This window comes from Schistocerca americana, chromosome 5, assembly GCF_021461395.2.
Source record: "Schistocerca americana isolate TAMUIC-IGC-003095 chromosome 5, iqSchAmer2.1, whole genome shotgun sequence".
NCBI classification, from domain to species: Eukaryota; Metazoa; Arthropoda; class Insecta; order Orthoptera; family Acrididae; genus Schistocerca; species Schistocerca americana.
Window position 1 is genome coordinate 180,522,297 of NC_060123.1, and position 15,584 is coordinate 180,537,880.

Below are 15,584 nucleotides of genomic sequence, written 5' to 3' on the forward strand. Positions count from 1 at the left end.
CTCTTTAATATGCAAGAGTTAAAATACTGAAGTTACTAGTAAATTTTCAATTAGATGAAGGAATGGGTAGTGGATGACGAATACTTTAAGGTAACGACATTTATCAAAATTTCTTATTATTATTCGGATTACCAGCTATATCGTACAACTAGAGATGCCAGTTGTAAACTACTTCACTAGATTTTCTCCTAGTTCTACTTTCATACCCCTAAGTTTGACATTTACTACAACAGAAAGCAGCAATTTTGCAAAGAATTACGGGTCTGCTGGTTTGTATGTCTCGGGCAGAGGAAATGAGCACCAATTTAGGAAGTTAAATGAATGTCGACTTTGCCGAACGAAGCACCCAGGGTGCGTCCACAGCTTTTTGCACCATGTGGAGGCGTCTTGCTGGCTATGGGTGGTGCTCGCCTTTGACTTGTGTAAGCGGACAGTCAGGGCTGGCTTCTTCAGGTTACCCTCACTTGACTTGACAGCTAGAGCCAGGAGGTAATGGAAAAGTCACCAAAAGAAAAATTCTGAGCGAAACTGTAAGCCCGCCAACGTCCTGTTGTCAAGCAGCAGCATCTTAGTTCCTCAGTCCACGTCTCGGTCACCCGGCCACGAGAACTTCATTAAGAGCCGCACCACCAAGTGAACTGCTTTTCCACATGTGGTCAGCCTATCTCGCTATTCGTTTGCTTTTTGTATGCCCTGCACCCTCAGTACCCATTCGGACCCAGATAGGTTAGTCCTGTTCAAAAGCAATGGTTTTTCTGTGTACCATGTAAAACATATGTCCGTGTGTGTTTTCTCCAACGTAGTTTTTCGTTTACATTTAAGGCAGCCTAGTTCCTCTACTACATGTTGCGTTAATCTAGATTACGCGTTTCTCGTAATCCCAATTCCACGTTGCTTTCACCATCAGAAGCGGTAATAGACTCCTTTGTTTCTCTTGTAAATGAAAACTTTCGTATTGCATGTTGGCAGACGGGACGAGACTGCCTGTCCTTTATACGCCACAACCAGTGTGAAAGCCGTTATCATCAAATGCACAGGGCGCGAGCACCTCCTGCAAGCTGACACAGGTGTCTATATTGCTTGTAAAAGTGTTAACGCCGTTTCGTTCTGACATCAGGATAATCTACAACTATACTTATAGCACGCTCAATAATTCCACATTAACACATTTTGCCTTTTTGTTTCAATCCTTAATGTTTCTAAAATCCTGAAAAAAAAAAAAAAAGGAAATGAAAGCGTCGGGACCAACTTTTCTGCGGCAAGATCACCGCCAATAAACTAATTATTGTATTTTCGTTTCACCAGATTCATTAAATCAGTTTTTAGTGTCCTGTGCTTTTCTATTAGCTCAATATTGTTCCATTCTACATCTTGCTTTCCTTTTTACTTCAGCAATATCGATCCTTCGTTTGGCTTTCATTTTGACTTGGAATCTGTCTTTCTTTTCTTTGCTTTTTTTTTGTAGTTTCATCTGTGAGCATATTTTCTGTGATTTGGTGTTATCTTGGATAAATTTGGTTATTTCTTTGTTGTGGAAGTAGCCAAAAATTTTTTCGGAGGTTGTCTCCATAAAATAACATTTCATTGTGCCTCAGACTTTTCCGGTAATTTGCTAAAGGTTTCATTTTTGTTTCGGACTAGTTTGTTGTTATGGAATAAGAGGCCACGGATTTTTTTAAATATCTTCCTTTCTTTTATCTCGTCCTTTCAGCTGGGCCATGGTTGGTGAGGGCAGTGCTTTGTTTGCATAGTAAGCATTCGATTTGTTTACTGTATTTTAATGTCTTATTGTTGCATTCTGTAAGAGGGACTTATTGTTATATTATATTTGGTAGAGCTCTGCCCGCGAAAGGTAAGTTCGAGTCTCGGTTCCGCATACAGTTTTAATCTGCCAGGAAGTTTCGTATCGGCGCACACCCCGCTGCAGAGTGAAAATCTCACTCTGGAAATATACCCCAGACTATGGCTAAGCCATGTCTCCGGAATATTCTTTCTTCCAGGAGTGCTAGTTCTGCAAGGTTCGCTTCTGTGAAGTTTGGAAGGTAGAAGACGAGGTACTGGCAGAAATGAAGCTATGAGGACGGGTCGTGAGTCGTAGCTCAGTTGGTAGAGCACTTGTCCGAGAAAGGCAAAGGTCCCGAGTTTGAGTCTCGATCCGGCACACTGCCAGGAAGTTTCAAAAATAGGCTTGACTGCCTAATAGCCCAGCCCCCTGTGCCCCGATGCTGCGGCAGTACATAATCCTGTTTTGTCTTTATTTCGTTGCGGCAGGTGGACACGTCGACGATGCAGAAGCAGTACATGTGGAACATCAGCGTGAACCACCACGAAGTGGGCGAGATGTTCGTCGTGTGCGGCGTGCTGTACGCCGTGAACAGCGTCACCGACCGCATCACAAAGATAGCGTGAGTAGCAGCGGCAGCAGCAGCGGCTGCAGCGGCAACTACTTGCTGCACAACACTAATGAGCAGCGGCCCTTCGCGACTGCCTGGAGAGCGCACGACCTGCACGTGTGACCTCTCCACGCGTCCGCCGCCTGCTGCTGGGAGCACGACTTGCAGAAGTCACAGAGGGGGTGGCCGACTCAACAGCCCTACAACAGCGCCCTATGAGAGGCACGGCTTCCAACTGTTAGCTGCAGTTTCTGCAACACAGGATCCTTTCCAGCTGTGTTTGTAGTCAATGTAGCTCTGTTTAGTCTAGCTGTGTGTTCCTTAGATCGTATCCACGATAAATGCGTCGATGAGCAGTTTCACGTCGCAGAGGTATAACACGTGCGCTGTGATGCCCCGTAAAAGAAAAAAATCGGCCGGGTGCGGGTAGTACTAGAACTGAGGGCTCCGTACCAAAGATATCGACGATTTCGCGTGCTATCGACATTAATATTGGCAAGATATTGGTCCCAGGTATTCCAAGACTTTCGAGAGTGTTTTAATCTCGATTTGAATACATTATGGGAGTATGCAGTGATCAATGTTGTTACAAATATTTACTATAAAAACAGTCTTGATCACAAATTATTTATTACGGTGACCGGTTTCGACCACGACTGTGGTCATCTTCAGTGATTTACCACCGTAGGAGATTCTTACTCACTGGTCTGAAGATGACCACAGTTGTGGTTCAAAATGGTTCAAATGGCTCTGAGCACTATGGGACTCAACTGCTGTGGTCATAAGTCCCCTAGAACTTAGAACTACTTAAACCTAACTAACCTAAGGACAGCACACAACACCCAGCCATCACGAGGCAGAGAAAATCCCTGACCCCGCCGGGAATACCACAGTTGTGGTCGAAACCGGTCACCGTAATAAATAATTTGTGATCAAGACTGTTTTCTATAGTAAATATTTTTAATTTCGAGTTTGAAACCAGATAATAAATGACAGAAGAAATATTTTACATATTAACGATTTTACGATTTTTTTACTTTACTTGTACAGTGAAGTCTTTCTTCTTACCAAATTTAATTTTCCTACACCAACGGAAAGTGAGTGGGTTTGCGAGTATCAGAATATTTGACACAAATAGCGGTATCCTTTGACTGCATTGATTTAGAAGCTAACGTTTACTGCAGCGCCGTAAGACCGTAGAGCTCAGCATTTGACATACATTCCGAACTACCCGTTCCTGAGAAAAAGAGCTCTTAAAACACAGAGGAGCAGACAGTCAATCGGATAACAAATGACGACATTTTTGCCTGTGATGTGATTACAAATTAACAATTTCCGAAATTTTTCCTTACCTGGTAAAACCTTGCTTCTTGGCAAATTTCGTGATTCTAGATTAACGTTAAGTATCCTGTAGGTTCGATGAGTGAGTAGGCAAGTGTGAAAATGTGTAACATAAACGGCCTTATATTTGATTCCACTGACTTATAAGCTCCCCTTTTTTACACTGCCAATGGACTGAAGACCTTAATACTTGACATGAATTTCAACTTGGATACGCGTTCGAGAGAGAAATAGTTCTGAACAGTCGAACAGGTACACAGACAGGCAAACGGACGACAACGAAGTGATCCTGTAGAGTTCCGTTTTACCGATTGAGGTAAGCATCTCCAGAAATGTAAATGAATGAACGGAATGACCTATTGTAATAATATTATAATTACGGGACAGGTTGGTTATTCTTAAATTTTCGCTGCTTAAGCCAGTGTAGAGGGAAAATCATTTACGTAGGAGTACATAATTTTAAAGGAATCCTGTTCAGACTATACGCTGCAAGGTTTGCACTGTTAGTAGTGTTAGTGTCTTGACCTGTCGTTAGGTGCCGGCACTGGAACTGCCAAGTAGGGCTGAACCACAAGGATCAGTGTGCATGGGAGTTCCAAACACTCAACCTGGGTCTGGTCCGAGAAAAATGGACTCGCATTCGGCAGGACGACGGTTCAAACCCGCGTCCGGCCATCCAGACTTAGGTTTTCCATGATACACGGTGCGACAATAACGTAATGAGACTGATTTTCTTTGCAAGATGTGGCAAACCTGCAGGCTTGCATAGGCACAATACCTTTGACCTTGGTCTATAAGCTGATTCTAGTCCAACCGGCACATCGATGCAACTGCTCAGTAATAAGTTAACACGTGTTTGTATCTCTCGTCACAGAAGTGGAACTGCATAATATTGCGCAACGGTATGCCATTTCTTTTTGCGTTACATTAGATGAAAATGCGACGACCACTTACAGTAAGCTTCAGAAGGCTTTTGGAGAGGAGGATGTGTCAAGAGCTCAACTTTTTCGTTGGCATAAAATGTTTAGTGACGGCAGAACGAATATTGAAGATGAAGACCGCAGTGGACCACCATCAACCTCACGGATGGATGTCAACTTGGCCAGGGTGCCTGAACTAGTACGATCTGACTTAAGATTATCCGTGAAAATGATTTCAGAAAAACTGAACGTCAATAGAGAAACGGTTCGTCTAATAATAACTGAAGATCTTGGTATGGGAAAGATTAGTGCAAAAATGGTCCCCAAAACTCACACACCACAACAGCGAGAAACACGGAAAAATCTGCTAGAGCAAATGGAATGCAGTCCAGAATTGTTGAGCCGTGTTATCACTGGTGATGAAAGTTGTCTTTTTCAATATGATCCAGAGACAAAACGCCGAAGTTCGCAATGGTTCAAAATGGTTCAAATGGCTCTGAGCACTATGGGACTCAACTTCTGAGGTCATTAGTCCCCTAGAACTTAGAACTAGTTAAACCTAACTAACCTAAGGACATCATACACATCCATGTCCGAGGCAAAATTCGAACCTGCGACCGTAGCGGTTGCGCGGTTCCAGACTGAAGCGCCGAGAACCGTACGGCCACTTCGGCCGGCGTTCGCAATGGTGCTCAAAGGGATCATCCAGACCATAAAAAGCTCGCATGTCAAAAGTGAAATGCATGGTTGTGTGCTTCTTTGATTCCAAGGGAATAAAGAGTGGGTGCCTCCTGGACAAACACTTCACCAATATTACTACAAAGAAATTTTAGAAAGACTTCGTAAAAGAGTTCTTCGTGTCGGTGCCAACATTGCTGATAATTGGATTCTGCATCACTATAATGTGACATCCCATACTGCTCTGTCAATACTGCAATTTTTAACTTCAAAACAAATTTCAGTACTACCACAGTCACCTTATTCACCAGATATCGCTAAGTGCGACTTTTTTCTATTTCCAAGAGTCAAAACGGAGGTCAAGCGACACCATTTTCAAACAACACAAGATGTCCAAAAAGCTGTGACGAGGGTTTTGGAGGATATTACAGAAGATGAGTTCCAGAAATGTTACCATCAATGGGAGAAGCGCTGGAAAAAGGGTGTTCAATAACAATGGAATTACTTTGAACATGACAACACTTAACTAGACTAAAAAGGTAAGCAACATTATTTCACATCCGTCTCATTACTTTATTCTGGCACCTCGTATTCCTAAATAGCTCCAGGCAAATGCCGGGATGGTTTGTTTAAAAGGGCACCGCTGATTCCCTTCCCCATCCTTGACACAATTCGAGCTTGTGCTCCGTCTCTAATGATCTTGATGTCGACGGGACGTTAAACCTGATCTTCCTTTTTTCAACAAGGGTGTGGACAAGGTGAGCAGGGCTTTACTCGTAAATCTATTTGCGCATTAAACGAATAAAAAGTTCTCCTTCCGCACTGGACTGAAGTACATCATTCAGAAGTTCGGATTAACTCGCGATTTGGGAACTGCTTTGGGATAGGCCAGTGGTCAGCTGCGTCACAAATTGTTAAAGAAGTTACTGTCGTCGTGGCTGAGAATGCTGGATACGACGTGCGATCTTGAAGCAGTGCACGAGCTGCGTCACGACAGCTGAACATTCCCTGGTCCACCGTTCGAAGAGTGCTGCCAACAATTGTGAAATGGTGTTTCTAGTGTGGTTTCAGGCTGTCATTGTTGCAGATGATCGCCACTTTGAGCAAGGTTTATGACCTGGATCGTAAAAATGGTACGCAATTAACAAACGTTACCCTCTCATGTGTAAATTTAAAATGTGGAAATCAAAAATGTGTTTATTTCAACGGCATACTTCTTATTTCTCTGCAGCATGTCCTTCTAATGTTTCCACAAAGTTTCATTGTCCTACGATCGCGCGTTTTTCATGGAGGCCCTCTCAAGTACTGAAAGTTTAACTATAAGCATCCTGTATATTCAGCTGGTTGTTGTTCATAAACTTAACCGCTACGGTCGCAGGTTCGAATCCTGCCTCGGGAATGGATGTGTGTGATGTCTTTAGGTTAGTTAGGTTTAAGTAGTTCTAAGTTCTAGGGGATTGATGACCTCAGAAGGTAAGTCCCATAGTGCTCAGAGCCATTTGAACCTTGATCCCACAAAGAAGCCAATAGGTTTTGACCTACCAAGGAACCTCTGATGCCGCCTCAACAGGTTAAGGACCGGACATGGTTGTTGTAGTTACTTCTGCTACAAATGAGGCTGGATCAGTTCACCAATGTGTGAATGTAATCAAGGAGAGCAGACAATTGAACATCTAGTCTAACGCTGTCCACTACATTCATAACCGGTAATTCCCGACGACTCGTTCACTCTCACACGCAGCTTAATTAATTGGTTGAAAACCACGGACTTTACGGTTTAATCTTGTCTTACATCATATGTATATTGTATAAAATCACTTGTCTTTTATCAACTGTATATTGTATAAAATCACCATACGAATAAGTAAACTAACTGGTACAGGGCAAGCCCGCACAAATGTTCCTCATTTACAGCTAGCGATATCATAGTGTGCACGCGTTCGTCTATGAGGAGGGACATACAACAGTTCGTCGTCTTAGTGTCTACTGATACACAAGTTTAATGGATCTTAACGTCTTCTCCTGTGGACTTACATGCTAATATCCACGGTTCTGTGCTCAACGCTGAGGACTTGGCACTCTGCGACCGGGGGGCCAATTGGTGGCCTCTAGTTCTCGACTAGGGCCTGCAGCTGCCTTCCCACTCCCACTTGTGCAGATATACTACTTGCTACCTTCACTGTTCGCATGGGCAGACCCTGCCGCGGGGAGCATGAAACAGGAAAAATCGTGCAAACGGTATTAGACTTACACAATGTACTGGTCTCCCTGGAAGAATCTTTACCATTGTTACATGGTTTCATAAGAGCAGAGATGCGAAAAAGGAAGATTACGATACTATTCTTCACATATACGGTACATTCTAATTGTAGCAATTTAATTCACTCGATATTCAGAAGAAAATGAATGTGCCATTTGCTGAAACATCATTGCTGGTTCGTCTGACACAGAAGACGTAGGCAAGGTTCACATCAAACAATAACTTGGTCACCGCTCTCTTAATACATTGCACTCCGAGATACGCTGTACGCCATAGCTTTCACGACAAGGCCGTCTGTTATCTGCATCCAAAACTACTAGTCCACTTATCGACACGGCGCCGGCAGTGCGCCGAATTCAGTGTGAACCAGAGTCACTTGCTGGAAAAAAAAAAAAAGAGCGCTAATGCGCTGCTTCCTGGACTCGGGTAGGCGCACCAGCCCCGGATCGAATCCGCCCGGCGCATTACCGACGTCGGTCGGTGTGCTGGCCGGCCTGGATGTGGTTTTTAGTCGGTTTTCCACATCCCGCTAAGCGAATACCGGGCTGGTCCCCACATTCCGCCTCAGTTACACGAATCACAGACATCTGAACACGTTCGCTCTATTCCATGAATTAAACTAGACGCAGACAGCAGGGGTACACTAATTCCGTCCCGGGGGGAAACGAGTGATGATATGCAGTACAGAAAGTTAAAATGTCTCTAACTTCATACCACAATCCATATGAGCAGTTTTCTAGTGACCCTACCGACTCAGTACTAAAGAGACCAGGAGCCAAGAAAATGTGGGCACTCTGTACTGGAACTGAGGATACAAAATGAACAAGCACAAAGACGAAAGTTGATCACAATACGGATTCAGACGCAACTATTTCAGATCGCATTTCATTACTGTAGTAATATTCATGGACTTTAAAAATCAAATTATTTTTCTAACAAAAATACATCTTAATGATAGAAATTCGTCTAAAATGAGACACAAATTATTAAAAATATATTACTTCTTATAATATGTTCATGGAAAAGTGTGTTTCAAGATACTACAGTGAGACATTCGATATGTCAAATGAGTATACAGACCTCTTGGCATGGAAACTTCATAGGAAAATGTATAATCTGTAGTTTTCAGATTTTCCTGTGATTACATTATTTATAAAAATCTTGCTCTTCCAACACAAATTACCCCACAAAAAAGCTGATAAAGAGTTTGGACGACTAGTTTGTCAAATAAAACTACCGTGAATGTAGCTACAATATAGAAAATTTCCATATTTATTAACTACACATGCCTGTGAGAGTTTGATGCATTCACAGAAAGGTGCAATTAATTTGAGACCTGGGTTTTGGGTACCATGGAATGGTTGAAGTCTAATCTTTGTGCATGGTTTACCTTCTGAATTCTATGGTTGCTGTTTGCTATTACAACAAAAAATGGCTCTAAGCACTATTGGACTTAACATCTGACGTCATCAGTCCCCTAGACTTAGAACTAATTAAACCTAACTAACCTAAGGACATCACACACACCCATGCCCGAGGCAGGATTCGAACCTGCGACCGTAGCAGCAGCGCGGTTCCGGACTGAAGCGCCTAGAACCGCTCGGCCACCGCGGCCGGCTTATTACTACATTTCAAGGTTTTTTCTAAGATTTTTCTAAATAGGGACGGATAGGCTCGTATTACTTGCCAATCACCTCAAACAGATGCTGAGCAATGGTATGGGCGGCTGCATAGAGTCCTGTATTGTTAGAACCGCGTCGCATCGCAATACTTTGTTTTATCAAACAGGATATGTGGAAAATAACCACCGCTCAATTAAGGAAACTATTCGATGAACGTAGCAGGGCTGAAACGACCAGAGAACTGCACCTGAGGATGAAATGACTTTGGAATGAAAAATAAATAGCGGAAAATAGAAAAAAATGAAAATCACAAGTAGACATGGAAGACACCGCTTCAGTTGTAAAGCTTTTATTTTTGAAACTCACGGTTGATTTCGTGTTCTGCGATCGCTTGCGGTGGTCGCCTCCAGACTACCTGTCTAGCAGTACTTGCGGTCACAGCACGTGACTAATTGCACCTGATCGTGGGCATTCGTTAGTCCAAAACGTGTCCTGAATTTTGAATATAAATGTTTATTACGATGATGATTGGAGGATGTTCCCACAACAGGATGAGAAGGAAAAAAAATTGTAAAATCGGTCAGTCTTTCGGCATGTTAAAATAATCAAAGATTGCATTGGAAATCATTTTGATGTGAAGATAAGCGAATCATGTACCTCCTTTTATCCAGATCAGTCATCCCCCTGCAATATGCTACTAACATCAGATAATAAGTAGTGTAAGGTGACAGATTAAATGAATATCAATTTCGCAGATTCCATGAGAGATTTTATACATCGTAACAGGAAGGTGAATATGTCAACTGACAAACTTCAGAGAAAATGAGCAGATTTGCCAACTAAAATGTATAGTATGCAATATAAAGGGATGACACTCAGTCGACGGTATTAACACACGGAACCTAAATCCTGCATGTCAACGAGCAAGAGAAGGAAAAAGCTGCTGGAGGAAATGTCATAGTTTGGGAGCGGTCGCGAGTTGTGATGTCACGGCCTGAGTACAATGGAATGCTCTTAAAGGGACCCAGGGCGATGGACAACCAACAAGCTAGGTGACTCATCGAATAGGGCAGTTAGGGAGCAGGTGGCGTGGTACAGAGAGAATCTGTATAAAATTGCGTTGGAGAATTCCAGATGGATACGAACAAACCAGTGACGCAGTCGATCACGTAAACTGCGCGTGGTTCACTCATGATGTATGCATGTAACTTTTAGGCATATGGAGCGAGCACAAAATGTCCGATTGGTTGACATGGACTAGGAAGGAGTAAAGTGCCGAAATTTTGACACAGTTTGGAGGTAGGCCCTTTGCGATTGGCAGAGATAGTTTTCACAAAGTACAAGGAACGTTCCTATTGGTCGGAAAAAGCCGTGACTTGGAGCACGAAAGGATCCAGGTGGGCGACGGTTTTGCTACGACAGACCACAAGACCGAAAATTTCGAGGACTCTCTTCTGAACCAGCGTTAACTGCAGAACAGGGCGCCTCACGCACTCTATGACACAAAGGAGGAATGTTCAGCGAACACTGCATTCACTTCAGCTGGCATTCAGTTAGATATTAGCTGTAGCGTCGTTGAGCTCCAACAGCGGGGAAACGAAACAGCCACATAGTCAATTGTTCTTGTGAGAACTGAGAGGGCATTGTAATATGCACGCTATTCTATCCACGCACGTGCATATCGCCATATTTCAAGACTAGGGATGAGTGCATGTTTTATAGGAGAGTTTCATAGAAGAGTTTCTGCTGATATAATCTTTAAAGGTTTTGATTAGCTTTCATAGGACTTTCAGAGGACAAGAGTAGCCATGCAGCCAACAGCTCATCGCAGCTAAGGTAAATACCGCGTGCAGAGGCATAAACTTGTTGGTTCACCAGCTTGTGTCCCCTGTGAACTCGAGCAACCTTGAGTAATATTTTTCTCAGCTTGCCACAAAAACTAACCATCCTCCATAGACTAGATTGTCATCCTAAATAGTACCAAACACAGAACCGGAATCGGATAATTTGTCGTAATATTGGTCAACTTCACGATGTAGTAGTAGGAATAATTTTGTGAAGAACCTTCTGGTTAAAAATTTGATATTGTTGTGTTTAGAGTTATTTCGATTCATCAGGACAAAATGTGTTATCTTGACAACTGCCCTATCATTGTCACACTACAACCTATATAAATTCGTGTATTTCCTTGATAATAATTCTGAATTAAAAACAGTTTGTTTGCAGCTTAAACACCGTTGTGCTCTGTCATAGAATAAAGGTCCACTCCTTACCCCAGTCTTTTATTCTATAGACGCTAACGCACTCACAGGGTGTTTATGCTAATGTCTGACGAAAGAGAGAAAGAGTGGAGTGTCAGAATAGTACTACGCAATATCAAGCCAAGTTGTTGTTTAACGTTGTTACCACAAATCTCGAAAAGTATCTAAAGGATTTACATCAAAATTTTTACACGTTTCTCTAAGCTATGTAAACACTGAGTAGATAAATGTTACGGGACACCGTCTAATATCGTGTCGGAAGTCGTTTTGTGCAGCGTAGTGCAGCTTCTCGACGTGGTACTCACTCAACAGGTCGTTGGAAGCCCTCAGCAGAAATACCGAGCCACGATGCCTCTACAGCCGTCCAAAATTGTGGAAACGTTGCCGGTACAGGATTCTGTTCACAAACTGACCTCTCTATTATATTCCTTAAATGTTCGATGGGATTCATATCGGGTATTCTGGGTTGTCAAACCATTCACTCGAACTGTCCAGAATGTTCGTCAAATCTATCGCGAACATTTGTGGCTCCATGAAGTGCACTATCATCCATAAATATGTAATTGTCGTATGGGAACACGAAGTCATTGAATGGCTGAAAATGGTCTCCAAGTAACAAACATAACCATATACGGTCAACGATCGGCTGAGTTGGAACGGAAGACCCACTCCACTCCATGTAAACACAGCCCACACCGTTACGGAGCCAACACCAGCTTGCACAGTCCTTTCCTGACAACTTGGTTCTATGCCTTCGCAGGGTTCCTCCCATACTAGATCCCTATCATCAGCTGTTACCAAATGAAATCGCGACATGGCCGCGGTTTTCCAGGACTGTAGGGTAAATCTGGTCTGGTCACGAGCCCAGGAGAAGCGCTGCAGGCGAAGAAAAGGAAATCGCATCTGTAGCCTGTTGCCACAGCCCATTAACGCCAGATTTCGCCGCACTGTCCTACCGGATACGTTCGACCAACGTCAAACATGTATTTCTGTGGTTATTTGAATCAGTGTTATTTGTTTGTTAGCGTTGATAACTCTCGCAAACGGTGCTGCTTTCGGTCGTTAAGTGAAGGCCGCCACCAACGGCGTTGTCCGTGGCTAGAGGTAATACCTCAAATTTGGTATTCTCGGCACGCTCTAGACACTGTGGATCTCGCAATATCGAATTCCCTAACGATTTCCGAAATGGAATTTCCAATTCGTCTAGCTACATGTACCATTTCGCGTTCAAAGTCTGTTAATTCTCGCCGTGCAGCCATAACCGCGCCGGAAACCTTTTCACATGAACCACCTCAGCACAAATGACACGTGCGACAGTGCACTGCCCTTTTATGCCTTGTGTACGCGATACTGCCGTCATGTGTAAATGGGAATATCGCTGTCTCATGACTTTTGTCACCTCAGTGTAAAGCGAAAACTTTGTCACCGAAAATCTCTAAAAGTTCTAGGCTGCATAAATCAAATTTTTAGACGACGCTCCAAAGAACATACACTACATACTTCTTGTATACATAATAGATAAATATAATATAGAAAGGGGAAACCCTTGTTACCAAAAATCTCAGGAAGCTGATGACCGACTCACGTCACATTTTTACGTGATACCCCAATAAATAATCGGGCGGACAGGGATTCTACGAGTGTTGTCCCCAGAAAGTAAGTTCCGATCGGTTACGAAATGGAAACCACAGTGAAAACCAGAAACGTTTTATTTGCAACAGTTAGGTATACCTTCCACATACTTCTCCACATAGTCGCCGCTCCAACTTCGCGTGTTGTAGTGTATCGACTTTCAAATATCCTCGTCATAGAAAGCAGCAGCCTGTACTTTCTGAAGTGGTCTGCAGCTCGTTGTCTGTGGAAGAATTTTGTCTTCATAGTAAGCGGTTCTTGTGAGCAGAGATGAGATTCAGGGGGAGTCAATTACGGACTGTATTGTGGGTGATCAAACACTTCTAATTGGAATCGCTGCAGGAGCGTCTTCATTGCCCCTGCAGTGTACTGCCGAGGATTGGCATGAAGGAACTGCTCGACAGTTGTGTTATGTGGGCTGCATGACACAGGGGAAATCTCTAACCAGGCTCTCCTACGACACGATCGACGGGGGTACTAGAGACACTGCCCAACACATCTGTGCAAACTTTACCGAATTTTCCTACTGGTTTCCATTTCGCGACCGATCGGAACTTACTTTCTGGCCAACACTCGTGTTAAAACCACATGCGATTAAGAAAATTGCGTGCTGTTCTGCGAACATTTGCGCTTTAGGTTTCCTTCTAGCCGTCACTTGCTGCTACGTATGATAGGGAGACACACAACCATTAGACAGTTTATTTCTTCCATACATATTGATTCTCCCTATATTTTCAAACAAATATTATATTCACAACAATTTGTTGTTTGTTGGTTTCAACAGAAAACAGGGAAGTTGCATGTATGGCTCACTGGCTTATGATTCAGTACTACGACGGAACTTGAATCGTCTGAGACACTGCAAACCTACCCACTTCAGATTAAAGCTATACGGAACATAATCATTGTCACAGATCCAGCAGCTGGAGAGGTGTTCATCGTGGAGTTCAAGCGACTACACTTCCCAATCATGGTTTTGTTTGCAACAAAAATAAACATGGCTCAGTGGCAGAGAGAGGAGTAAGAGGGGGGGGGGGAGAATTAATGGACATGGGGAGGGTGAGGAGGTGATGCACAGAGAGCGAAATTGGACAAAGAGAGGGGGAGGATGAGATGGACAGAGAGAAATGGGGGGGGGGGGATGAGTTCACTTTCCGTAGACTGCAAGAGCCGACAAAAAATCAACACACGTTAATTGTAAAAAGCGCTCCACATTGTCAAATAGTGCAATATGTTCGAATTTCCGAGAAAAATTGGGGTGAGCTATAAGGAGAGACGGATAATATACAACATGCACAAGAGGTAAGAGGGAAAAATAAGGGTGGGATACCAAGAACGGAGATCTCGGGTTAAAAGGGGTGCAAGACTGGACGTAATCTTTCGCCTGTAAGCTCAATTTATACATCGAAAGAACAATGATGGAAATAATAGGAGGTTGGAAAGTGGGATTAACAGCCAACGGGAAAGGATTTCAGTGACAATATTTTCTTATGCATAGCTATCCTAAGTGAAAGTGAAGAAGAATATCACGATTTGCTGAATGGAATGAACAATCTAACGAGCGCAGAATATGGATTGAGAGTAAATCGAAGAAAGACGAAAGTAATGAGCAGTAGGAGAAATGAGAGCAGCGAGAAACCTAACACCTATAGATGGTCGCGAAGTAGATGAATTGAAGGAATTCTGCTACCTAGGCAGCAAAGTAACCAATGACGGATGGAGCAAGGAGGACATCAAAAGTAGAACAGACTGGCAAAAACTGCGTTCCTGGCCAAGACAAGCCGACTAGTGTCAAACATACGCCTTAATTTGAGGAAGAAATTTCTGAGAATGAGCGCGCATTGTACGGTAGCGAAACATGAATTGTGAGAGAAATGGAACAGAAGAGAATTGTAGGGTGTGAGATGTGATGCTACAGACGAGTGTTGAAAATTGGGTGGACTTATGAGTAAGAAATGTGGAGGTTCTCCGGAGAATCGGCGAGGAAAGGAATATATGGGAAATACTGACAAGCTGCCGGCCGGAGTGGCCGTGCGGTTCTAGGTGCTACAGGTGCAGGTTCGAATCCAGCCTCGGGCATGGACGTGTGTGATGTCCTTAGGTTAGTTAGGTTTAATTAGTTCTAAGTTCTAGGCGACTGATGACCTCAGAAGTCGCATAGTGCTCAGAGCCATTTGAGCCATTTGAACTGACGAGCATACGGAATTGGATGGTTGGGCATCTCTTAAGACACGATAAATAATTTCCATTGTACTAGACGAAGCTCTAGAGGGTAAAAGCTGAAGAGGAAGACAGAGAGTGGACTACGTACTTCAAATTATTGAGAACGTAGGTTGAAAGTGCTACTCTGAAATGAAGAGGTTGGCACAGGAGAGGAACTCGTGGCGTACCGCATGAAACCAGTCAGAAGGTCAGAAGACCGTTGACTAAAAAAAAAAAAAAAATCAGTTTCCGTAGATATTTAGCAACTGCAAAGC

General features: G+C 43.2%; 1 protein-coding gene across 1 annotated transcript in view; it reads left to right on the top strand.

Annotated features, from left to right (window-relative positions):
* The window catches only part of LOC124616259, a 932,810-nt gene that overhangs the window by 865,622 nt on the left and 51,604 nt on the right, over positions 1 to 15,584 (top strand). Inside the window, exon 16 of the mRNA XM_047144563.1 lies at positions 2,272 to 2,405. Within this exon, the coding sequence (XP_047000519.1) occupies positions 2,272 to 2,405 (134 nt within the window). The remainder of the gene's footprint in view (positions 1 to 2,271; positions 2,406 to 15,584) is intronic.